Source organism: Zonotrichia albicollis, chromosome 1, assembly GCF_047830755.1.
Source record: "Zonotrichia albicollis isolate bZonAlb1 chromosome 1, bZonAlb1.hap1, whole genome shotgun sequence".
Taxonomy (NCBI): Eukaryota; Metazoa; Chordata; class Aves; order Passeriformes; family Passerellidae; genus Zonotrichia; species Zonotrichia albicollis.
Window position 1 is genome coordinate 18,362,107 of NC_133819.1, and position 26,969 is coordinate 18,389,075.

At 37.4% G+C, this 26,969-nt stretch overlaps 1 protein-coding gene across 3 annotated transcripts in view; it reads left to right on the forward strand.

Annotated features, from left to right (window-relative positions):
• PIP4K2A (phosphatidylinositol-5-phosphate 4-kinase type 2 alpha) overlaps positions 1 to 26,969 on the forward strand; it is a 109,817-nt gene that overhangs the window by 63,459 nt on the left and 19,389 nt on the right. For all 3 annotated transcript variants that reach the window (XM_005480317.4, XM_005480320.4, XM_074534986.1), the window contains 2 exons: positions 13,261 to 13,413; positions 25,060 to 25,206. In XM_005480317.4, the coding sequence (XP_005480374.1) occupies positions 13,261 to 13,413; positions 25,060 to 25,206 (300 nt within the window). The remainder of the gene's footprint in view (positions 1 to 13,260; positions 13,414 to 25,059; positions 25,207 to 26,969) is intronic.

A 26,969-nucleotide genomic window follows, 5' to 3' on the forward strand; every position in this document is an offset into this window, starting at 1 on the left:
CTTTTTTGAGATGTTTTTGGTAATCTGTCCTGCATCTGTCTGTATTTCTTAGCTAGTTGGGCATCTCCAAGAGATATTTAGCACTGAACTGGGACTGAAGTTTTGTGATTTACATGTGAAGTTTACATGTGCAGCTGCTAATACAGTGTGGGCTTTTTTGTGCTTAATGCTTTATAATGAACAGCAGTGTAGAAAATATAGTATGAAGTTAGTGAAACATTGAGTTTCATTCAAAAATTTCCTATACAAACTTGTTATGATAAATGAGGTCCTTAATGTAGTTTAAGAAACTTTGTTGTATTAAAAAATTCTAAAACAGTTACTGCATTAAATTAAAAACTGGTCTGGCTGTTTTTTTCTTAAAAGGGGGAACACAACTGCTGATCAGTCAGTATGAATCAAAATTGCATTTGAATGATGAAAAACTTCAAAACCATTTTAGCCACTTAGAAAGACTAAATTATCAAAGGGAAAGAGACTATTGTTTTGTTTTGTACTGCTGGATGTTACAAGCACATATGGATCTCTGATTGAAGATTACTTTTTAAAGTGTCAATTCCAAATTATTAAGTAATGACAGATTTTGCCTTGATAGGGTAAATGATGTATTTTTGTTAGTGTTTTCTTGTTTAATTGAAAAAGAATCCTTCTACTATTCATGGGAGAATACTTGAGAGCATTAACTGTTTCTAGTAGAACAGAAAAAACGTGATTAGAAAACAGATATTGTAAAGTCCCTCACTAAGCACTAAATTTTAATTTCTGCATTCCCCCTCAGCTTTAGACACTGTAAAGGCTATTCTACAGAAAGATTTCTACCCCCTCTACCAACTCCCCCACCCTGTTCTCCCCCATCCCAATTAGTGGGATAGCTGTTTTTCTTTGGGATTGCTTCTCAAGTCATTTGGCATACTTTGTTACCTTAGAAAATCCAAGAGTAGAGTTCTGTTAGAAGAATTAAAGGGTTAGTTTATGTGAACTTCAGAATTATGAGAGATTAACAGGCAGGCAGCTCACCTAACAACCCCCAACAATCTGTAGAAAAATAGGATCTACTACTGTTACAAATGCTTCTGCTGCTGTTGCTCTGGGAAGAGAAACCTCTTTTATTGTGCTCCAACACATCTGTTCTTGCTTAAAGTTCTTGCTGAATCCTAAATCTGGATTCTGCCAGGCAGAAGAGGAGGACTGGGTTCTTGCCCAGTAAAGTGCAATTGCTCATACCAGAGGGCAGCCATGTCCCAGGGTACCTGATGAGCCTTCTGCTGGGCATGAGGGAGGGCACAGCTCACTGCCCTGCACGTTCTGCTACTCAGGGTAGTAGGAGACAGGCTCAGAGCTGACTTTTCCTGTCTGCAGGAGCAGTTTGTAGAGATTCTCTGTACAGGACAAAGAATTCAGAAAGAACTTATAGCAGATGGTTCTGTAAGTTCTTTTTCATTTACCTATGCTTGATATTTCTCTGAACATTTTTCCATATAACAGCTTGAAATCCAAAATAATTAATGAGAATTCCTGCTTTTAAGCAATTTCTCTAATAACAAACCATATGAACTTGTGTCCAACTTTTTCTGATAAGGCTGTTAAGGATACTTTTCAATATCTCCCAGAGCTTTCTATGCAGAAAGATTTGTAGTCTAGGCTCATAGCAAGGCATCAGGAAAACGATGCAAGTTCCAGGCTTGATTTTTGGATGTCAGCCTTCAATATAATTTTATTTTGAGGTATCTAAACTTCAGATCCTCAATCTCTAAATATTTTTGTTCATTTTACATGACTTATCCAATCCTAAGACATCATCTTAAGAGCTTTAAGTACTTTGCAGTCCAAGGTGAGATGTTTCTTCAGACAAACAAATCAATGCTCTCAGCTGGTGCTTCTGCACTTAAATCCATGCTTCTATTTTTTGGCCCTTGGTTTGGGAAAGAACAAGCCACCTCCAGCATCAAACTACACACAGCAAGGTCAGCAGTAGCTATGTTAGAAGTCAGAGCTTATTCCTAAGACAATCTCTTCAATTAATTCCATAAAGTGCTTTAAAAATCATCAAAGTAAGAACTGTCCTGTAAAGAAAATACCAGTGCTAGTCATTTTATTTTAGCATGGTAAGTCTGTCAGTGCCTGAAAAGTTCCTGGGCTTGTTTGTCAGATGAGATTCCTATAGCAGAATATACAGTTTGTGGATCCCAAATGGACATTGACACCAAGACATTGGTGTCACCATTCAGAACTGCTGACTTCTTGTTTGCTGTGAGTATAGGTAGCGGTGGTAGTAAAGTGTTGAACCAGCTGTAGTAACAAAACCTCTGCTGTTTATAGTCTTTCTAGCATGTAAAAAATGAAGTTTTCAATCTAAATCTAATGTTCTAAGATTTAGTGCCTTAAGTGTCATCCCAAATAATAATTTAGTGATGGTGGGAGTTAACCTTAGTACCTATGGCAACAGAAATTCTAATTTGTGGTTTCTCTCAATTTTCCCTAGAAAACATTTAATTTGCCTTGCTTTTGGCTGTTCCTTGCTAAACTGAGTATCATTCACGACTGGGCATTCAAACTGGAAAATATAATTTAGCATGTGCTGGCAACATCAAAAGAACAAACTGATAGGTACTCCTGAGTTCTTAGAGATATTGAAAGGAAGGCATTAAGCCAAGCTTTGCAGGGCTAAAGGGAAAAGGCTTCCAGAAAAAGAGCCACAACTCTTTCCAAAGCAAGAGCATGCCTTAAGCTGACAGCTCCAAATCCAGATCTATGGTCTCAATAGGATAGCTTGATTTAGGAAAGACTCTCATGTTTTATTCATTAACTCTTATTCAAGGAAGTCAAGGAACCCATCACCTTTCTCCTGAAAGGATAGCTCAGTGCAAAAAATAAGTTGTTCATGTTTCTCTGTCAAAGTTTTTCACATCTTTCTCCATAGGAATCACTCCCTCAGTACAATTTTTTTATTAATGTTCATAGGTGTTTGGAGTGTGTACATCCACATCCAGATCATAGAAGGAGCTCTGTATTTTTGATGGGTGCAGCACATCACCAGTGGTGCCCTGTTTTCATCCTTTGGGGGTCCCATGACACTCACCATAGGCCTTTTGAGAGCCATGCTTATGAGCTGACAAGAAATCATTGTGCAAAATTGTCCATATATCTGGCAAAGGCAGGGGAGGTTACACCCCTGAATGTGCTTGTAGCATGTTACTGGTAGGTCAGGTATGCTTCTCTCCATGTCAGATTCCTTATAGACCTTCCAGTGTCAGAGATGAGTGCTGCCTGGTCATGCTTTTGCATCAGGATTTCCAGGTAAGCACCTGCTTAATGACAAGAGCAGTGTCACCGTACAAAATAGACCCAAAAGTCATCCCTACCTGTCCCTGTATGACCACCCAGATATCTTTTGGTTTGGTGCTTCTGTTTTTTAAAAAAGCCCAGTGCTTTGCCTTTCTTCCCTCTACAAGTCACTGACAAAACATTGTCCTGAAAATCAGGACAATAAAACTTGTTTCAAATTACAGCACATCACTTTGGAGTATCTATGTCAGTTGTATGACACTGTCTCTCTGATGTCCTTCTTAATCAGTTATCATGGTCTAATTTCCATATCCATGATTCCTGAAGTCTTGTAAAAAAATTTTACAAAATGCTGAGGGAAGCTCCAGGTTTGTGTTGTTGGGGAGCTGTGCCTGGGCCAGAGAGCAGCACTGTGACTTGTGCTGCAGGAGAGCAGCCAGACAGTGTGTGCATCATCCTGCAACAGCCATGAGCCACTGTCAGGCTTTTCCACTGACCTATGATTTCAGTCATCGCAGAGCATCATCTGTGCACTTGTTTTTGCCTATTTGTTCATGCAAAGCTTGCCCAGAGGCACTCTTAAATAGTCTGGGATGTGATCTGATTTGTCTTTAGGGTACGTTGAGCTTGTAAAGCTCATTTTAGTTTTCCACAGCTTTTGGATGAGATCACAGCACCAGTAACTGTTGTTTGCCTTTGTCCAGACGTCTTGAAACAGGGAAGATTTAAATCAATGAGAAGCTGTTAAGCCAGTCAGTTTGAAAGATTACTGTTCTTCTAAAGCTCTCTATGCTTTGCCACCAGAATTTTCCTATTGCCCTTTTTCTCTTTCTTAGGAAAAGGTCTGGCTCAATGGCAATTTTTATTAGGATCCCTTTTAAAATTAGTTACACAGTTTTTGTATTACATCCAACACTCAGTTCATGTGTTCAAAGTTTCTAAAATACGATCTTGTCTGCTAAAGTAGCAGTTAGAAAACAATGACATTTACATTAGGCGTGCGAGAGATTAGAATGAGCTAATTAAATTGACCTTTAAATCTCTCCACCCTCTTGGAAACTGGGGCTAATCCTTGGCCTCCCACTGTGGAGATAAAAATTCATGCTGTGAACATTTTAAGCAAAGTGGGCAGAGAAGAAGAGCCTCACCAGCAGTTTGTCTTTGAAGAGGGGAGCAATGCTTTGCCAGTTATAAATATAGCTTGCAGTTATGATGTGAGATGGGGGACAAGTTCTTCCTGTACTTCAGTGGCTTTGCTCTGTGTGTTTTCTTCACAAAAATAGTTTCAATTAGATAAAATAGCTCCAAACAAGCTTAACTTGTTACTATTAGAAATAATCAAAGCCTTTCTGGAAATAAACTTAATTTTGTTAATATCTGATATTGTGTCAGATCATTATTGTTATTGAACTACAATAGGTTGCTATTTTTATTGACCAATGTGTAAGGTAAAAATAAATTTCCAAAGGATAAAGCATTAGAAGAGTTTTAGAGGAGTTGGTGTCTAAGGACTCTTGAGGATTCTTCTTACAAACTATTTGCCATGATATTTTGTGTCTTGGACTTTTAAAATGCTAATTATTGCAGAGCTTTATAATAAAAACCAAAAAAATTATATAAATAATGGATAATTAAATAACAGTTAAAATTTAATTGTCAACAAGCAATTGACATTTCATGTAGTGAAATCTTGCAGAGGATGCAAAATCCGTTCAAATTTGCAAAATCCGTTAAAGCAGAATAAAGTGAAAGATTTTGTACAAAACCCACTTTGATCACCTGGCATTCTGAGCCTGTCCAAATGAGATCCTGTTAATATGGTGAGATGAATGCTTATATGATTAAAAAAGGAGTGCAGAACTACAGAGATGAGGGCTTTGTCCAGGGAGGTGGTAGCTCTGAGAAGGAACAAGAGGTCAAAGAGGATGAGAATTTAGTACTAGGAGGACCTTCAGATTAGAGGTAACTGCACCCTAGGGTGGATAAATTAGAAGGCATTAAAAGAAGGTCCAGAAGTGTTCTAACGTCTTTTTGATCTCTGTTTGTTTTATACCTGAAGCTAATACTATATATAGTTTTGATGCTAGTAGTCTTGAAAAAAGGAAGTTGAAATTTGGATGTAGAAAAAATACCAGAAAAGTGTCAAAGGAATTTAAGAACATAGCAAATGCCATCTGTTTGGGAGTGACAGCCTGACCTGCTGCACTTGCAAAAATTAGAGTTAAGAAGTAAGTAGTGTGTGAGTATTTTTAGGTACTTCAGGAATAAATATGAATGACCAGAGAAGAAAATTAAAATTCAGAATTAAACTCACCTTTCCAGCAGTGCAAATGGCTAAATACTAGAAAAACTGTTGTAGATCTCGGTCTTCTGAAGATAGAAAAAATCAGGACTGCCTTTCTGGAATTTACCTAATCCAAAAGCAGAGATTGGATTAGGAAGTGCTGGGTGAAATGAAATAGCTTCTGATGGAACCAGTTCTGTTGGATTCTAATTTATGAAATTTTCTTGATATCTCCAGAAGAAGCTCCTGTGAATGTCAAAGAATTGTAGATCAGCTCCTAAAAACACCTATGGAAAAAACCTTTTACCTTACCTGTTAGATATTTGTTGTAGGGAATAAAACTCTGTGCAGATTGCTGAGGGTTTAGGAAAAAAGAGAGAGTGAGTCTATTGTGAAATTAAACAACCTTTTAGGTAATTTGCTGAACAATATCCTGGTTTTGGGTGAAATGATGACATATAATTTGGGTGTACTCATTAACTTTTTTTTCTCAAGAACTCTCTGGGAAGCTAAGTGCTAGTAAATTATGTAGCTTTCAGTAATTTATATTTAAAGCTTTTTCTTTTCTTTTTTTTTACTTTTATCATTTTATCAGAAATTAGTTATGTGTATGGGACATTCTTTGTGATTTGTAGCTTCTCGGCACTGAAGATGTTATGAATATTTCTAGTTGCCTGCTAGTCGATGCAGTATGGATGATTTTTTTTTATATATATATATTCATTTATGTAAGGGCACTTAAGCTTCCAGACAGTGACTTGTCAGAGGGAAACTATTTGAGAAAGAGAGGAATGTATGGAGAAATTTATCTAGTAGAGGTATCTGTGAGTTTGGCACGTTAAATGTGTCTTCAGTTGTATAAGTAATTACACAAGTAATTTAGGTCTTTAAATGACCTCATGAAAGTATTCACACTTTAAAAGTACAAAACCTTTTCTTTCTCCTGAGACCAAAAACCAGCAGGCACAAGATTAAAACTTCACAAATGAGAAGTGGATGGGGAATTGGCACACTCTGAGCAGGAGACTTGCAGGGAGTTGCTAAGTGAAGCTGTTAAGTAGAACAGGGTATGCGTGGCTGACAGATGTTTTAATTGTGCCAGAGATCCAAGGCACACCGTGGAAGAGTTGGAGAAGGCTGGGAAAATCTGAAGGGTACAGGGCAGTCTGACCCTTACTGCATTGAATTTTGAGCTTGCTAATGCTGTTGTATAAGCAGCTGATTTTTATTAATTTAATGGGGCTAATACCTCCAACGTTGTGCAGCTAGAGACATGCTCTGCTGACTCCTGGCACAGCAAGGAGGAGCTGTGTCCTAGTAAAGTGATGGTGCAAGGGTGTTACAGCATCAAACCTGTGTCTCTTGGAGGGTAAGAGTGGGGTATTTTTTGTGTCTCTTCATTTTTTGAAGGATATCCTCCCTGTTCTGGCTTTGTGGCTCATAGATCTGTCTGTGCTACGTGAGGAGTGGCTCATTTCCCATCTGTTCATATTCCACTTAGACTTCCCCTAATTAAGAAGCAGAGCCAGAGGGAATTCAATCTGGTATTTGCCATGATCTGTCTCTCTGTGTCTCTCCTTTCCCCCTTCCTCAACCCCGTTTATATTTTCCTTTTGGAAAAGGGAGATGCTTATGTTTCATTATTTATTTCCTCCCTAGTCCACTAGAGATGCCTTACTTAAGAAGGAGATATTTCTGCCAGGGACCCCAGTGGGTCTCTTTTAGCTGAATTTCCTCCAGGATTCAAGCAGAGGAAGGGGCCTACTGCTTGCTCTCTTGAGACAGGTTCAATCAACTTTGCTTCCAAGGAATTTGTGCACAGATGTCTACAGTGCAACTTATCTTTCTTACTTTTCGTACAAGTCATCACTGAAATTTATCTGTGTGTTCTGGCAAAAGCTGTCTGGATCCCAGCAGCTACCATTTGTATATCAAAACTGCATTCAACAGTAAGAGAAGAGTCTATACAATGTGACCAATAGCTGTCTGAACAACAAGGCAGTACAACTCAAATAAATGTGTGTTTTTAGTCTGTCTAATGAGCACGACTGTGTAACTTTCTTATTATTGTCTACCTTAAGATCTTAAAAACTTGCACAAGATAACCCCAGAGTAAGTTAAAATTGTTAACTTATCTGGATGTATATAAAGTCTAACTTAAAAGTGAAATTTGTTACCACATGTGGTGTTTCTAATATTTCTTACTAGTTATAGGTTTTCTAATGTCTGTGCTTCAAAATGGCTTAAGTGTAGGACCTTCTTGGCCATTTAGTGTCTTAAATATTAAAAAAAACCCATTTTCTAATGAAGAATCTCTTCAATTCCAAAACATGCACTGTTAACTTAGTTACTATTAGTGTTGTTAATGTTTGTAGTGTTAATGTTAGTATTTAGCTCAGTGAGATGCCTGAACAGTCTGAGTCCAACAGGTAAGTTAGCTTCACCTGGATCAAAAGGGAAAAATCACAGTGGATTTTAAAAGCCATAGAGTTTCCTCTTTGAGGACCCTAAAATCTCCTAATTTGATCCTTTCAGTGAAGCTGTTTCTTGATCTTGCTTGTTAATGATGCTTTACCAGTGAAGCCAATTCTTGTTATCACTCTAGTTAAAGATTCATTGTTATCACCAGGCAACAGTAGATGTGTTTTACTGAAGACTGATTTCTATCTATAAACAAGTATAACTAGTATAGTTGAGAGATGGGGTATTTTGCAAGGTACCTGGAAGGTTTACTTGAGAAGGAATTTGAACTTTTCTCTATTCACAGAAGGGAGAATTAGCCATTGCAAATAGAATCATCTACTGACAAAACTCAGCTATGTATTTATCAACACAAGAAAGTGGCAATTGCTAGTAATCTGCACAATATGATATAATTAGATTTCTTTTTTCTGCTTTTTAAACCACACTTATTTAACAAACTTGGGCAAGTATCAAAAGAAAACACAGAAAATAGTAATATTAAATGCCTTCTACATTCTATGTGCTTTTAAAGTTCCAAAGTAACTACATTCTGTACCTGAAAAGTGCATTGTATTGAGAGAGCTATCACAAGAGTGGGGAGTTAGTAAAAATAAAGCCTCAAAGACTTTAATTTAATTAAAGGTTTAAGTAGAGGTTGTTTTTTATTTAAACATGTTTAATGTTTAAACATTTGCTCTTAATTTATTAGTAGACAAAGAATTGTAGAGAGGGCACTTGGGTTATCTGTGCATGTATGGAAAGATGCTGCTTAGCATGAAGTTGGTTGGTTTATTCTGACAAATTAATATGCATGTGGTAAAATGATAGCTATGTGCATTCTTAATTAATCTTGATATAGATAACTACTAATAAAATAACCATCTACTAAAAATAAATGCATCACTATCTGTAACCCATTAAGGCATTAATAAAAAGTAAAGTGCAGCTAAGTAATTATCTAGAGATGTATTTTCTTGTTAGAAGCATTTTTGGTATGATAGTTGTATTTGCAAATTGATTTTCATTATAGTTAGCAATCAGACAGAATAAATTTTCATTAGGGGAAGAAAAAGCTACTGCTGGAAAAACAGGGATCTGTGTAGATGAAGGCAACCTCAGGCCATTTCCTCTTGTCCTTTTGCTTATTACCTGGGAGAAGAGACTGACTCCCACCGGGCTGCACCCTCCTTCCAGGCAGTTGTTGAGAGTGACAAGGTCACCCCTGAGCCTCCTTTTCTCCAGCTAAACATCCCCAGCTCCCTCAGCTTCTCCTCATCAGATTTGTGCTCCAGCCCCTTCCCCAGCTCCATTGCCCTTCTCTGGACTCTCTCCCCAGCACCTCAATGTCCTTCTTGTACTGAGGAGCACAGAACTGGACCTGGATTTGAGGTGCGGCCTCACCGGTGCTGAGTGAGGATGATCAGGGGGATGATCTCTGCCCTGGCCCTGCTGCCACTCCATTGCTGAGCCAGGCAAGGATGCCATTGGCCTCGTGGCCACCTGGGCACTCTGTGGCTCATGTTCAGCTGCTGTTGAGCAGCACCCCCAGCACCTTTCCCTCCAGGCATCTTTGCAGCCACTCTGCCCAGGCTGGAGCTGCAGGGGTTGTTGTGAGCCAGGGGCAGGAGCAGGCCCAGGCCCTTGGCCTTGTTGGGCCTCAGAGCTCTGGGCTCTGCCCAGCAGTGCAGCCTGTGCAGATCCCCCTGCAGAGCCTTGCTGCCCTCCAGCAGCTCAACACTCCCAGCCAGCTCAGTGTGTCTGCAGGGCCTGAGGGTGCCCTGGATCCCCTCATGTGGATCATTGATAGAGCCATTGAACAGAGCTGTGCCAGCACTGAGCCCTGGGCAGCACTGCTGGCTGCAGTTCCATTCAGCAGCAGCCTCTGGGCCCGGCCATGCCAACAGCTTCCCACCCATCCAACAGAGCCCCAGCCAGCCCTGAGCAGCAGTTCCTGCAGGAGGTGCTGTGGGCAATGGTGGCAAAGGCTTTCCTGAAGTCCAGGTAGGCACATCCACAGTCTTTCACCCATCCACTGAGTGGTCATCTTATCACAGCAAAGGAAATGAGGTCAGGCAAGCAGGACCTGCCTTTCACAAACCTGTGCTGATCCCCTGGCTGTCCTGTGTGTGCTGTGTGATGACACTCCAGAGAATCTGCTCTGTGACCTTCCCTGGCACCAAGGTCAGACTGACAGACCTGTAGTTCTCTGGATCTTTCTTCTGGATCTTCTTGTAGATGGGCATCACATTTTCTAATGTCCAGTCAACTAGCATCTCTTTTATACCAAGTACAACCCAGGCATGTGTTTCACTCAAATATGAAAATCTATTAATTAAGGGTATTAAAATACTCCTTAAGAGTGCTTGAAACCTTGAGTTCATGTACTTCACATTTTCCTCCTCCTCCTTCTTCAGATGTTTAGTGGCTGACCAGCCAATACCCTCTTTTGCAGGTTTTTATAGCTAAACAACTTAAGTCTCCTGCCAGGTTAATTGCTTTCAATGTTTATATTATATGGATTATAGTCTGAAGACTAGAGTTCTGTAGGAAAAATACATTCAGAATACTGTAGTTACTGCTTTATTGCAATAGTTAACCTCAGAATAATGTACCCTTTTCTGCTGGGAACAATAACAAGTAATTACTCAGTAGCCTTTATTATTGCTAACTGAATTATAGCTGAATAACTTAGCAGTAGTTTAATTCATTACCTACACTAATCGTTACCCATGTGTTCACTTCTTTTTAAAATAAAAGTAATCATTACATTACATTATATTTTCAATTTGTGATGAAGGCAACTGAATTTGTACTTTTTTGATCTTAACTTTTATTATCAGCTCTTCATCTTGAACTATTAAATAAAGGCCTGGAAACAAAACTAATTTCTGACTGTAGAGCACAAAGAGTTTCTACCACTACCTCCACAATTCAATCTGAAAATTAATGGAGTGCTGGTATCAAGTGTAGCATTAAGAAAATTTAATCAGTTTATAATACTTGTTTCCTTGAATAGACTTCAGTACATTAAAACTTTTCAGTAATGGAGTGGTTGGAAATCAATTTCAACAGAAAAAAATCTGAAAACAGGAAAGAAAACTGCTGTAATACTTGAATTCTCCATGATCTCAATACTGTGTGAGGTGATGCTGTATCAGGACATGTATTTGTTGAAATTGACTGTCCAAAAGCCAGTGTAGAGAAGGAGCTGTAGTGGTGTCCCTAAAGCTCTCTTCTGATTAGTCTAGAAAAAGTGTTGATTTATAAACCTTAAAGAAGCACCCACATCCTTTCATTCATTACTGAGTAGAGAGCATAATAGAGAAAGATGTCACTTTTTATCATAGACATCAGTAATTATTCTGGTTCATTGTACAGAATGAACCAGAAATTTAGAAATATATAGAAAGAGGTGCAAAAGATGTATTTCTCCTACATGTCATAATTAAGGTTTTCATTCTAATAAGCCCTTGTAGAGCTGTGTGCTTTTACATTATTTACTGTTATTCCCGCCACTCATGAGTATTTCTGTTGAACTAGGTAACCTTGTGGGAAAATGGTTTTATTTCATGTTAAATTGATTTCAGAAAGCACCCCACAGTTGGGATAAATTAAACAATGCTTGAAGGCCTATTGAAATCAATGAATCTCCAAAATACAAAGACATAATTGTATGTCTTCTTAAACTGGGGCCTATGGTTACCCTAATTTCTTGGTTGAGGTTGTTACTTTATAGTAATTACTGACCTTCTGTTGCAGGGCTTGAATCTGCATGTCCAGCTCCTGCTGAAGTCCATAGAGCATATAAACAGATTTACCAATGACTAAAACCTCCAAGTAAAACATCAGTCCTACATAAATAAGGTTGTGTGGGTTTTGGTACCTGAATGTGGTAGATGGAGTGTATTGGTAATTACTCTCTCAGAGCATCATTGTTCTTCTAGTGCAAATCTGTTTTGTGACTTAGTTCATGGTCACAACATGAACCACACAAACATTCATTCTGTGACTTGGAGCTGAAATTTTGCTGTTTAGGAATCTGCAATGTTTGCATTTATATATAACATTTTATTTAAATTATCTTTGAAAGTAAAATGGCTTTTCACCTAGCGGGGAGAAGATTATGCTATGTGAATGTGGAAAGAAGGGAGGTATATTTCAATTTAACAAGAGCTGTTTGTGCAGCATGGTACAATGAGGAAGCATAGCAGGAGCTGGGGTTTTCTGCTACAAGTAGGGATATACCAGATGGTTACTGCAAGTTTGTTTCATAAACATAGAAGTGTTCCAGTAGTCTATCATTAACTTGTTTAATCTTTTCAGAGTATGTTTGTATTTATGGAAATAAATACACAAGGGGTCCAAAACATCGTTGTTTTCTCATGGCTGTGTTGCTGCTGTTACTACTTTTTTTTTTTTTTTAGTGTAATTCAAGTGTATAACAACTGGCATATGTTCTTATTGGTAAAGAAAGAGGTTTCCAGGCAAAAAGTTGTTATACTTATTCTAATTTTTTGGAGGGTTGTTTTTATAAGTATAAAGAAATCTAACCTAGATACTACTTATTCTCTGAAAAAAGCAGAGGGCATCTCTTTCTTCTGTTGAAGCACCAGTAATTTTAAACTTCACTCTAAAAATAGTCCTTAATCTCTCATCTAAATGCTGTACAGTCATTAACTAATTTTCTCCTCTTGGGATAGTATGGAGGTATTGTACAATGTTATTTGCCTAAATCTAGATATGAAATCATTGGAATAGCCCTGTATTGTAACTGCGATCTTGGTTGTGTACCAGATCACACTGTCTCAGGAGCAAATCCTGCTAATGTTAAGTGAAACTATAACTATGGGTGAATCATTTCTTTATGATTATTATGGTGTAATGCAGTGTTCCTTCTGGATTTTAATTACTGTATGGTTTCTTCCCCAAAGCTGATAATATATGTGTACCAATGTCCAATAAATTCTTATTAAATGTTGGGGATGGGTTTTGAACCACTGATGAGAAATACCTTCCTCCTCAAACATGCTTTTCTTCTCATGCTTTTCTTTTTGAAGTGTTTTCTCAAGATAATGTAGTCTGTGAATATGTGCTTTTCAGAATTCAACTTGGTGCAGATGTATTGAAAAATATTTTAAAATAAGTGTAAATTGTTTATATATGCTCTAAATAAAAGTTAAATACTTCTGTCTGACCTGATGCTTTTTTTGTTTTAAATCAATTGACAGAATTCATTGACAAGAAGTGCACCCCTTGCCAATGATTCCCAAGCACGCAGTGGTGCCCGCTTTCACACATCTTACGACAAAAGATATATCATCAAAACTATAACAAGTGAAGATGTAGCAGAAATGCACAACATACTCAAGAAGTACCATCAGGTAATAAATGAACTCTACTGAGGTGTGGGATGTCTTCTTAAATATTAGAATGCTGATCTTTTTTAGAGGATTAAAAGTTTTAAATTAATTATTATGGAAAAAGTCACTTCAGACTTTTTCCCTTTTGTAGCAGCAATTTACTGCATGTCTGTAATTCACAAGGATGGACTTTTCTAAATACCTGCATTAGCATATCATAAAAAAGAAATGTCTACATTATAGAGGTAACTTGGAGGCTGTAAGGTACTTACTAAAAAGGTGGCCTTTCTTTTGGCTGGTGGACTCCCAGGCTTGAAGGTATTTTATTCTGGGCTTGCTTGAAGATGTCTGTGTATGAGTGCTGCAGGTGACCTTCTATTTCTGATCTAGTTAGTGAATGTTCTGTGTTCACAACAGATTTCAAAGATTAAAGTTGTATTATATAAGAAATTAAAAATTGGATATGATTAATGTAAAAGTCCTACTCTTCAAAAAAAATGGTTTTGATCATGAGAATTTTCATACACAACTGTAAAGTTAAAAGTGAGCAGCAGAGAACACTCCAATCAGCCTTGATAGCTGCCATACTGTGCTGGTGCATAGTTTGTGTGGCTGACACAGAGGGAAGCAGAACCTGGGAATTACAAAAGGCTTTAATAAAATTAGTGCTAGGTTTCTTAGCCCTACATCTGTTTAAATAAGTTCTAAAGCTACCGAAGTCAGGTGAAAGCCTCTAAAAAAATCACCTGAAATATGCTATGCAATAGGAAGGGGGTTTTGTCCCTCTTTCCATCCTCCTTCTCCTTTCTGTGGGTCGGAATTCCAGGTAAAGACTTAAGGACATTTAGGGTTGGGCTTCTTTATTGTTGTTTAGGTGCTTTATTTTTTGTTGTGCAATGTTCTTATTTGTAGTAGGTTTTTTTTAATACATTACTTTTGTAAAACCAGTTTTAACTTCTGGGGTGGGCAGCCAAAGCATTCTTTCAGGGTACTTGGAACTGAAGATATTGCCAGTCATCTTTGTAAATCTCAAAGGGAGACCTCTGAAGGCCTTCCAAGTCCAGAGTAACTTGGGAAGCCCTCAGGATGTTAGATGTTAACTCTTTTCTCTCTTCCTGTGGTGTTCCTCTGTTTAAACAACACGTAGGACCATCATGTGTTTGTTTCAATATGAATAAATATTACTGGCAGAAATTTTCTTAAGACATTCTCCTAATGACAGTTTTACCACAAAAAAATTTAAAACTAATTTAAATCTAATTGTATTTTGGGGGTTATTTTTATGTGAATTTTCCAACTTACTATTTTAATTTTCATCTGAAAGGGTTTGATCTGTGAAACTGTACAGCAGAATTAAAGTTTTAATCTGTTTCATATTTGGCATTAGAAGCTAGTATTAATGATACAGATTTTGAGATTTAATCTAGATGAAAAGTCATTTTGCTTTTCCAAACAGTAACTTTGCTTTTCAAGAGTATCAATGAAGACAGTGCTAACATTAATGAATTTAATAATTTGGAATCTTTTTCGTTAATGTTTTCTAACATCAGGGTTCATATTAGGCAAGGTTACAAGGAATAATGATCTGAAATTTATTGCTAGCAGGCACCTAATTTCACTTTATATTAGTAAATCTTTCATATAGAATAGTTCTCTCTGATGCCTCCAAGAGATTCATAAAGATACAACTTGTATTTCTTTTTGTCTCAGAACTTGAAAGCACTGTACAAAACTAAATACAGAAGCACTCAAGTACAAAGTAAATTAAAGACAGTTTAATAATTGGATTTTTAATTTAAATAAATTCATTTCAGGATCTTCAGCAATGTACTGAACAAGATCTAAATTAAATCCACTAGCTCTAATGACAGCTGACACAGTGTCCTCTGTGCTGCTGCTGAATGTTGAATGCTTGGGATCACTAGATACAGCAGCTTGTCCTCCCATTTCTCTAGATGTTTTTCAGGCATGCAAAGGTTATCTTCACTTGCATTTCAAAGTCTAGCAAACCCCTTGTCCTGGTGGAAAGGTGTTATTATTCCCTTGACCAAGTTGTCCCACACAGATTGGCCTTCTGCTAGCAAGCAGTGCAATGCCAGATACCATCCACTGGCACTTCAGCTCATTAGTGGTGCCTGTTGTGGTTTTCCTTTGGGCCAGCTTATTGTCTCCCAGATAATTCTGGGCAAGAATAAAGGTGTTAATTAAGATGAGTTAATATGCCTACTTAGGATTTTGAATGTAAGCATCCTTTTTTTTTAAGAGGGGAGGTTAATAACTTAGATGTGAGTTATTCCATTCCAGCTGGAACTGATGCCTGAGGGCACTCCAAGACCTGTCTGTTTCACTGGTGTGGAAGTAACTGTATGGTTCTGTGGGATGGCACAGTTGCAGTAGCATAAGACTTTTCAGATGCTCTCCTGGTACTCTTGTAGAAATCCTTGTCAATAAAACAAGTTCTCATGAGTTCAGTTTTATTTTGGCATACTCTCTTCTGCCACTGCAGGAATTGTCAAGTTCCCTCTATTGATTTTCATGCCTTACAGTCCAATATCTTTCTTGATTGTTAATAATTATACACTGGAGTGCCAGATATGGGATTTTTAGGGAGAAGTCTGCTAGTTAGCTTTTCTGCTGCTTCAGTTCTCTGATTGTCAGCATCACTCATAACATATGTGAAAATTCCTGGCCGAGCTGTGTTCCAAGTGGGATTGGGAATGGTTTGGAACTTCTAGTGGCATGCCCCTGCAGCACACCCTGTGCCAGTCTGCCCTGAGAGCAGAGCTGTATTTGAAAGATTCAGCCTTCTGAGAAAGGGAGTGTGCATACCCAGTAGTACAGGGATCATCCTGGAAAGGACAGCCTTTTTCAGGTGCATGAAGTCTAGGGAAGTGGTTTACGTGAATTTTAGGCTTTTTCTCCCTTGTTCCCCCAAATGAGCTAAGTTAGATCATGTGTCCATTAAGAACTATGTAAACCCTTATCTTGCACCCTCTTTCAAGTGCCCAAGAAGGCAGTAATTATTTGCCATTTCTTCTGACATAAGTATGAGTGAAATTCATGCCATTTATGACAGACAATCTCTTTCAGGTTTTGTTATCTCCCCTCTGCAAATTCATTCCAGGTTTCTTTCCCTGTTTGAAACTCTGAATGAGTTTCATTTTAAACCATAATATTTATTCACCTGTTTCCTTATTAAGGCTGATAGAATCATTCTAGACCTTGAAAGCACCTCTGTCTTTGCTTAGGGACCAGACAAGCCTTGTCAAATATTTTCCATGACTGCTTGAACTGCTTGACAGTAAATACCAGAGGAGATATCTATCTTGAAACAAAGAATGCTGGAGACAGAGCCATCACAAGGCAGAAGTGTGAGACGCCATGTGTCCTTCATTCACCAAAACAGTTTTGATCTTGGCATTTGTAAAAAAGCTGTTGTTTTCCTTGCACCTTTTTGAGCTACAGAGCTACTACCAATGAGGCATCTGGGAGTTTGTGTGGTTGGCGGAGGAATATAGCACAGCAGCTTTTCCCATGAACCTCCAAAATCTAATTCCAGGTATCAGTTATTTTTTTGGAAAGTCACCAGAGACGTACTTCTAAATATCAGTGATCTCAAGCCATTGTGGGATTGAGCCCTGGACTGACCACCCCAGTGGCAGGCACCAATGCCACCGTCAGCCCCCTTTGCAGTACCTGGCCTTCTGAGTGAAATAACAAACTTGTGCTTTCCAGCACAGTCCAGAGTCTTGTTTCTGCTGGTGCCACATGGCTCTCATGTTTGCTTTGTGGTCTACAGACATGTGCACTGCCATTGGCAGATAGAAATGAAGGTTATTTTGTCAATAACTGGGCATCATGGAAATGTATAATTCACAAGCCCTTGCAGTTCTTAGTCCTTCCTCTCTCCATACATATGAAGGTGTAATAACCTGTCTGTTCTTTGGAGCTCAGAGGAGATGAGGTTCTAATTACACAGTCTGTATATGTAGGAGTTTACAAAAGGAGCACAGCCTGTAGACACACTTGTAAGCTTGAAAATCCCAAATCTAGAATGGTGTTTTTAAATCATCAAAGATGATCTGATCAAAGATAAGTTCCAAGCCCCGGGCTACATGCTAGAAATGTGTAAATAACTGAAAGTGAACTGGGCTTGAAGGAGTGTTAGAAGTTATAGAAACAGCATATATGTGTATATATGGTGATTCCAACTTAAAATTGTTGAATTGTAAATAATCTTGACAATTGTAAATTATACTTGCTATTCAACATCATGAGTTTTCAAAAATCGTGGGCTTCCAAAATCATTTACCCTATGATGCCTTTTTTTAAGTAGCAGTCAGGCCCACAACCTCAGACAGATGGTGAACATTCAGTCTAAACACTGACACATTCTGTCAACTCATCAGATGAGTCTGACACTTTTAGTATTGAGTAGAAACACTAGAGATAATTATTTTCTTTTCCAAAGTTTAAAAAAAAAACAAAAAGAAAACAAAACAAAAACCAAGCAAAACAAACCATTAAGAAAATAGGAGGAATTATACTTTTCACCATGTTTAAAGCAGCAAAGCATCCTGTGTTTTATGATAAGACTATTAAAGACCATCATGCATGGATCAGCCTTCTCTCTATGTTTGAAAGACAAAATGGCCTAGGGCTAGGTTTTGAAGTGTTAGGATAAATACAAATATATGGCCTGCTAGGTCCTTGTGTTGTGACTGGCCATTCTAGCCAGTTTCTAACTACTGTCATAATTTTTGGTACATAGTTTGAAATTCTGCTTTTTGTCACATTTATTGATAATTTGCAATCAGTTTAGACTGCTTGTATTATTGGTATATTGTCAGTTATGACTAGAACTCCTTTCACCACTCTTTAAGTGTTACTCAGCTGAATGTCATTTACTTATCAAATGCAGTAGAACCATTGATATGATCAAAATGGTCAGACTTTGAAGTGTTAGGGAAACTACTGCTGTATGGGCTCATAGATGTAGTTGGACTACTTAAAATTGTGCAAGTTAATCAAATATGTTTATATTAAATAGTATTTGAGAGCAAAATCAAATATTCATTGGAAATAGCTCCAAATCTAGTGCAATCATGTTTTAAACCTAGCCTCCTGACCCCAAGAATGCAGATCAGAAAAATGCATTTAAAACCTACTGCTACCTTTGGCATTGTTAAGGAAGAGTTCAGCATAGTCATCTGTGATAAGTGTGTTGTCAGAATTTCACTCTGTGTTTAAGGAATGGGTAATACCCTCCTTCCTCCTAAAGGAAAACTTTCTATTTCATCATATATTCAGATTATGTTTATATATAAATATATATTTTAAATCTTGTCCTGTGCAATAAGTTTCTGAATTTATATAAAATATCTATTGCAGATATTACTGTATTTGTAGATATTTTCTAAAGTACAAATGTTATTTTCAAGGGCAGATATCAGTAACAGTTGAGTAAAATTCTGAAGGCAGATTTTATAGTGTCTGAAATGTCAGAATCAAGACATTCTGCCCTTTCCAGTGACATTAACTTGCTTTAAATCTTAAATTGGTGTAAAAGAGGAGTCCTTTGCTCTTTGAGAACAGATGATGGGCAGGTTAGAAATTTCTAAAAAAAAAAATAAAGCAATTTTAGTGTCTCTCTTAAACACTTTCTTTCTTTTTCATTAGAATTACTTCAGAAGGGATGACTTCTCATTGCTGATACCCAAGTAACTTTAGTAAAGAAAAGAGAAGCCATCTCAAAGCAGGTGAACAGGAGAGAATTGTTAGCATACAAACCTTCCAGCCTAAAGCTCCGGGAAGGGACCTGAGTGCTGGTTTTCTGTAGGCAGCTGTCCCTGCTGAAGGCACAGTTCTCTTCCCTGCACAGGTAATTGTATGCAGCACTGACACCTATTGCTCTGCCTGGTTGTCTCCCTGGCAACCAGCACAAGTAGTGGATAGTGGTGGAGGAGAGGGACTGCCCATCTACCAGACACAGCAAACAGTGCAGCCATGGGGAAGTGAGTGGGAAGAAAGAATAAAATGAGCAAAAAAAGAGGAAATGACAGGCATAAACAGGCAGAAATAAAAGACAAAACAAAAGCAGGAAAATGCTACCTTAGCTGCTGGAGGGGGAAAAATATTAAAGAAAGAAGAAATCAAATTAAAGGGAAGAAAATGTAGGCAATAAGGTGAAAATGGGAGAAACTGCACCAGTAACAGTGTTCAGGGCTACACAGGAATCAAGGAACAGCAGCAGATTGTTGTGTGGAATGTAGGAGAAAAATTAAAATCATAAATAGATAAATATTGAAATAGAGAAACATTATAGTAGGTTAAAAAACTATTTTTGACAAAAACTAGATGACAACATAGACTGGAGAATAGCCCAGAAAACAAAGTGGGGACTGGGTGCCTAGGAATTTGCACTGCTGTAGATGGGCTTGTCAGGCTGGTAGGTTGCTGAATCAGAGCTACATTAAAGTTTGTGTCATCCTCCCTCCACATCAGTACCTGCACAGGTTATCAGTGGCTTCCTCCCAACCCCCATCTCTGCTTTTGCTATGTGACTTTCGTTCATATGTATCACAAAAAAAGGAAAAAGGTAAAAAGGCAAAGCAAGGCAGTATAATGTAATGTTATTTAAACACAGATGTGAATGAGGAAAGATATAATGGTGTCCTTGACTCTGTATGTCCTCAGATAGTAAGAGGTGAAGATTTCTGGGTGGTTTGCAAAGAAATGCAGTGAAAAAAAGCCTTTCAGCAGTTCTGTGTGAGAATCTAGAGGCAGCACAGAACACAGCTTCTGCCCTGTGCTAAGACTTAAAGCAGCTTTGATCTGAAAAAACAGGTGAGGCAGAAAAAGGAGACATTAGAATGTATGTGTTCTCATCAGTCTGTGTTTCACCTGTCCCCAGCAGGCCCACTCTGCTCATAGGTGACCCTAAAAATGGGAAACTCACTAGGGTGGTTGTCAGATGGAATTGCAGAGGGCTGATATGCAAAGGGACCACACAGACTAGAATTGTAACAAAGAAAACCACATTGAAAGTCTTCCCTGAAAGACATTTCATAGGTAAATAACTACACAAAATGGCAGAATGGTCTTTGCTGCACTGGCTCTGTTGAGGCCTGGGTTTCACCAGGCAGGTGTTTTCTATGTTTTTTTGTATATATAAGTTATTGATGATGTGCACAGCACTTCTCAGAAGAGATCAATCCCCACAGTGAGTCAGCTGTAGCAGTATGAGGTATGATGTTCCTGGTAACAGATCTGCAGCCTAGATAATCACGTGTGGTGGTAACATTGAGATTGCACTGCACTCAGAAGTAGAAATAACTGGCCATGTCTGAAACAATGTGAAGTGTAAGGCTGTGAATCACAAGGCTTATATATAAAAACCTGTATATTTATTGATTACTTCTTTAAATGAAATTATTTTCTTACATGGCTTATTTGAAGAAAACATTTATATATGCCTTGAAAATCTGTAACTTTCTGATGTATGCTGTAATTTGGTTAATTAATCCTTGCAATGTATCACATAAGTACTCAATGCATAATATTCTGTGGAATTATTAGGGTACAGGAAAATGGCAATAAATTGAATATTTATAACTGAACAAATTCTTAGTCTTTTTTGGGGGGAATCAGTCCACATGTCAGTGCTTGTACACAAAATACAAATGCTTGTACACAAAATTAGTGAAGGATATTTCTGACTGCAAACAAGAGGATATAAAATAACAAGTTGAGCACAAAAATTACAATCAATGTCTAGGCCTGCACAATGTCTAAAATAGTTTTAAATAATTATGTAACTTGCTCTTCACTCTCTTTAGTGGAAGTATCCTGGTGAACATATAGACTTGTCACATAATTCTGCTTGAATTATCAAATGCTTGTCTTGATACCAAATCATGATACCAATCATGATACCAAAATTTGTGAAAATAATATATAAAGGGGTAACAGAGAATGAGCATGTTGTGTATTTCTGAATTAATGTTTGCCAAATAGAGCTGTGAGAAATAGGAATGCTGACTTTTCACACAGAATGAAGATAGATATAATTCATTATTTAATCTGCACCAATATCAAAACATTCCACAGATGGTCTCCAAGAGGAGAAGGAGAAATGGTAGAAACAGAAATTTTATTCTGTGTTTTTCCAAAAAGAGCCAAAAGTATATAACTTCTTTGCCAATTAATGGTATGCAAAATGTTATCCTTTTATGTATCTGATACCTTACTAGCATTGCCATAGGGAAGCAAGAAGCTAGTTAGATTGGTAAAGTTTTATTCTTACTAAGGAATCTTGAAGCTGTATTTATACAAAAATTAATGAGAAAATAGGCTCATGAAGAATTTCTTACTAATTTTCAACTTGAAGCATGGGGTTCAAGAGAGTTCAGAAATTTCCTTATTTGCAATGTGCTACACAGCTGATAAAACGTGTCAATATGCTGATGTTACTTTACTGTGTTAATAATAATATTGTCCTCGTGCTGTGCACAAACATGAAAATTGTCTGAATTAACAAAAAGAAATTATGGGGTGTTTATTACAACACTCATTTTTAAAAATTATTTTGTTGCTGCATATAGACTTGTAAATGTATTAGCTGAGTATTACAGTTTTATTTAGCAAGTCTGCTTAGTTGAATTGTTTTAATGTTCTTTTTAGAAAAAATTAAAGGAGTGAAGGTCTTTTTCTTTCACTGAAATTTAGCAGTCCTGTTAAGCATGTACTGGCTTATTTTCTAGACTCACTTTTTTTCCAGCTGTGAGTGGGAAACTTCAGGAAATCATTCCTAAAAAGCACCTTGAGGTGACTAAATTGCTACTTCCTTTATATCAAGATGGACAAATTGAAAATCTGCCAACCACAGTCACCAGTGCAAGTCCTGCTGGACTCCCACCCAAACAGATGACACGTTTTGCCTCCTCTGTGATGCAGATATGGGGGATTGATAGTTGCAAAGGTAGGAAGTTCTAGACCAACCTTGTAGATATTGAAAGCAAGTGGCATTCCTCCCTCTTTCTTTTGTCTCCCCATCAGGATAAGAAATACTGTCATAGGAAACACTGAAACAATTTTAGAGGATTTTCTTTCAATTGCAATGGCATGAGCGTCCACAGTCAGCAGCAGATAGGAAACAACTGTGCAGTGCCTGGCCTGCTTTGAGAGGGTCTCTTAGAAGTCTGGGAGAGCACAGCCATGTCCCTTTTTATCAAGGGGAGCAATACTAGCAGAGCTTCTCATGTCTTGTGTTCCATGCTGGTAACACTGCCCTTTCACATGTCTTTGTTTGCACACTAAGATAATGAAACAACAGTGCTGGCAAAGGGCAAAACCCTAACTTACAAACAGGACTGAAGCAACTCTCACTAGTGGCCTTTTTGTTACATAGTACAGAGCAGTTTGGGAGGGGGTTGTATACTGCTAACCAAGTAATTTATTGTGTGATGTTACAGTGGGCATGGTGCTCATGCTCTGGTAGTGGCATTGCCATTTTACAGATGGGTACAATTGGGACCAGAAAGGTTAAAATTGGAGTGTTAGCAGTAGCTAGGGTTGAAGAGACAGTTTGTCAGTACTGTGGCTGTCACAGCTGAGAGGAAGGGCACAGGGTTACTAGTCTGTTACTCAAGATGCCTAGCTGGCATTCCTTCACATGGCACAAACTCTCTGTAACATCTCAGGTAGAGGTTCTGCATCTCAGATGCCCGTATGGAAAACTGGAACAATGGTATTTATTTTAATTCAAATTCTGTAGTTAAAAGCCATAAGATTAGGAGTGGCTGGGTCTGTTAAAGAGTTGAGTAGCTAGAAATTCTGTGACACTGTGACTCTGACACTAAGCCCTATGACTCTGAAAATCCTCCAGACTGAGAACTTCAACTTAAAACTTCAGTATTTTTTAAATACAGAAATCCTCTGAGGTGCAAACTGTGCACCTCATGTGCACTGCTGCACAAACTTTGTGCACTGCTCATGACTGACCTTGCTTTTGTGGCCTTTTATTGCCAAACTTCTGTTTATGTTTTGAGGCATACAATCATACTCCTTTCCTGAGATTCTTATTTGTATTCATTGAGTCTCTGCAGCACATTAGGATAATTTGCCTATTCATAGGCCGCTGGAGCTTAAAAGTGCTTTGCTGTGAAGTGGCACAACTACATTGGTGACTGCGTTCTGTGCTTTAGGGTTTGAACCTCCAGTACAGCTCCAAGGCAGGCAGAAAGCAGAGTTACAGCCCAAAATGTGCCAGCAAGATTTAACCAGGTTTGTCAGTCAGTCAAAATCGGGTTCAACTGACAGTCAGCAATTTCTATATTTGTCATTCATTTCCTTTGTTTCTTGGTGGACAGGATTGTTTTCAGGATTCTTAAGTCAGTCTTTATTTTGCCAATTAAAAGATCTGTCTGCGATATGTGCAGATTCCAGTATAAAGTTAGTGAGAATAATTCATTAAAATTAGCAGAGGAGCCTAAAATTGCAAAATCTCAGGTGTTTCAAGAGCTTTGTTACAGTATTTGTTACCAAATACTACCTGCCTTTGTTAAACAAATGAAATTGCTTATTCAGTTGACTTGTTCTAAAATCTGTGTTTCTAATAAGTGTGTCACTTTGGCATAAAGGAACAGCAGCTTCAGAATGCAATTAATGTTTAAAAGCTGGCTGTTGGTTAGATTTCATGTTTCCTATGTGGGCCTTGGGTTTTTACATTTTCTCCAAGTTCCTGTTTGAGACTTGGTACTAACAGAAAGAAGAAAGCTGGCAAGTCCTTTCTGGTTTGTATCATTGTGGCTTAACTTTTCCTTGGTTCCACAAAATATATAAGTGAATATTTCTGAGTAGGATTAATATAGTATGGGCATTTTTATTCTGGGAATAAAAATTCGTCCTTCAATAGTTCTCATCATCAGTGTGTGTCTGCTTTTTCTGCTTCCTCCAGTGGTCTTTCCAATAGAACAATTACTTGTAAGGCAAATGATTAGAAAAAAAAAAAGGTTGCAGGTGGCAAATTTTTTCAAGGTTAATAGCCCATTTGTAATGGATTATGGTGGCCTTAAGGAAATATAAGGATTCATAAATTCAAAAATACAGGGAATTTGCACTTCCTCTATTGGCCCCAAAATGCAACCACCACATAGGAACTGACAGAAAGTTGGTGATAATAAATAATACCCGTTGCTGGTGACAGCATCATGAGTATTCATCATAAGCAAATAGTGAGAATGAAGAAACATACAATTTAAGTATGGTCTGGGACAACACAGTATGGGTTTACAGCAGTGTGATGTTCAAAAAAATATTTGGGTTTTGACATAACTACTAAATGTATGCTGTCTGCTTAGGTTTGCTTTTTGTGTTAACATAAAAGTTAAAAGGTCTGTCTAATGGAGTCTCCTCTTTCTAGGAGACTGTCTGTGGAAGTCAAGAGTTATAAGTTCAGTAGTTCATGATTTTAATTTTTAAACACTGGCCTCAAAGCAGAATAACTTCCTCATGATGGGGTTTGCTTTTGCATAATTTTTTGAAAGTTTGTCGCCACACAAATATTCAGAAAAAAAAATTGTTTCTTGGTATTTTATATCTAAAATCTAAATATATATTTATGTGATATATGTCAATCCTAATTTCTGTTTTCTTTTCATTCTGCAGTTTATTGTGGAGTGTCATGGGAATACACTTCTTCCCCAGTTTTTGGGCATGTACCGGCTTACTGTGGATGGAGTTGAAGTATATATGGTTGTTACAAGGAATGTGTTCAGCCATCGCTTATCTGTTTATAGAAAATATGATTTAAAGGTGAGAAATAACTGCTGATTAAATAACTGACAGAGTCGCTGAAAATCTTTACTATAAATGTTAGATTATGCTGATGCTTGAATATTGCTCAGAATTTTAATTAATTTAAAATTGTGTCATGCAAGAGCCAGCATACCTTATTTCATTCTACACCTAGGTTTAGCAAAACTAAAGGGTGGTTTTATAGACATTATAGAAATTTATCTGTTTTGTGCATTTTTAAGTGCAGCAATTTAGCCAGATATGTTTGCTAAATGTTGCTAGTGGTTAGAGGTAAAACCCTTCACACTAGTACAATAATAATTCTGCTTCTTACAGGTTTTTATCAACATTATGGAAAGCCACAGTTGATTTTGCAGAGGGCATTTATAAAACAACTAAATAGCATCATTTCAATAAATGCTGCTAACAAAATACACCACTATGGCAAAAGCTTAATAATTTATCCGATATTTAAAAAAAAAAAACCTCAAATGAAAAGGAGAAGAGTCTTCGAAAAACCAAACCATCTGCTTTTATCATAAGATCTGTTTTAGTTTTGTTTCAGAAGTTTTATCTATCAGTGTAATTTTTACAGTAGCTAGTATACAGGGCTTACAACAAATACCCAAAATGTAGTCTTAGTCTTTCTACCCAAGGGATGGTATTTTAATTTCCTCTGCAAAGTATCCCCTTAGAAACCTACTTCTTTCTAATATGTTTAATTTCTATGTGCTGAACCACTAAGTGCATCTCCAGGCTTGCTTTAAGATGTTCATTTATCATTCTGTATTAGGAGATTTGTAATGCTGTGTGATGGACCATCCTTTCCTACTGTCAAGTCTCCTTAGCATTGCTTAGATAGTTGACTGAACTTGATTTATAAGAACTGATTTCCAGATTGTCAACAATTTACTTTTGATATTCAGTAATATTGGCAGCAGTTGTTAGCAGAGAAAGTTTGTTTTTTTAATTTGAGAGAACTGTGACTTAGGGCATCATAAGGTACAGATGCATTAAAAATGGCACGAAAGCACAACAGAAAGAAAAAATAATTATATACACTATGTTCTTAACATTGGTGTCAACAGCTCTTTATGTTATTTACCTCTGTGAATGCTTCTGTAGTCTGTTCAGTTTGTCCAGCTGGACAGCATTGCTTTAACTTCTCATGCAATTCAAATTTAACATCAATATCATATTCCTCAAAACAAACTCCTTCACTGAACAGATTTATAGTGACACTGAATTTATTATAAATTACTTTTTCTTGATATTCTTTGCTATGTCATCTGCAGTTGTAGATTCAGAGTCCTTTTTTGTACATGAATATTTTTGACACCAGTTTAGAGCTCACTTTGTAGCAAGAGTCTTACCTCTGTAGATACAAGAAAAAAAAAAAAGACCACAAATTAGCATAGGATTTCAAGGGGTTTTTGGCCATGGATGCATTTTGTTAAAATTTTTTCAATGTCATTTTTTTACCAAATGTCAAATTTGACATCCTCCCTAATTTTTACTATTGTGACTCTTTTTTCCTTTTCCTTCAGTTTGGTTTTCGCTTGATCTTTTTTCTGGCCTAATAATCTGTTGGAGCACAGAATACAATATAAAAGTTTTCTCCTGAGTAAACTGAAATGTTAGGCTTTTACCAGGCTTTATTATCAATTAGGAATAATTCAATGAAGTCCTTGCTTCAGGGCCATACATAATCTGGCCCATATATCTTTTCTCTCCATCGCTTCTGAGTTTTCTAAGTTTCTTTCTATAAACAGAATAAAACA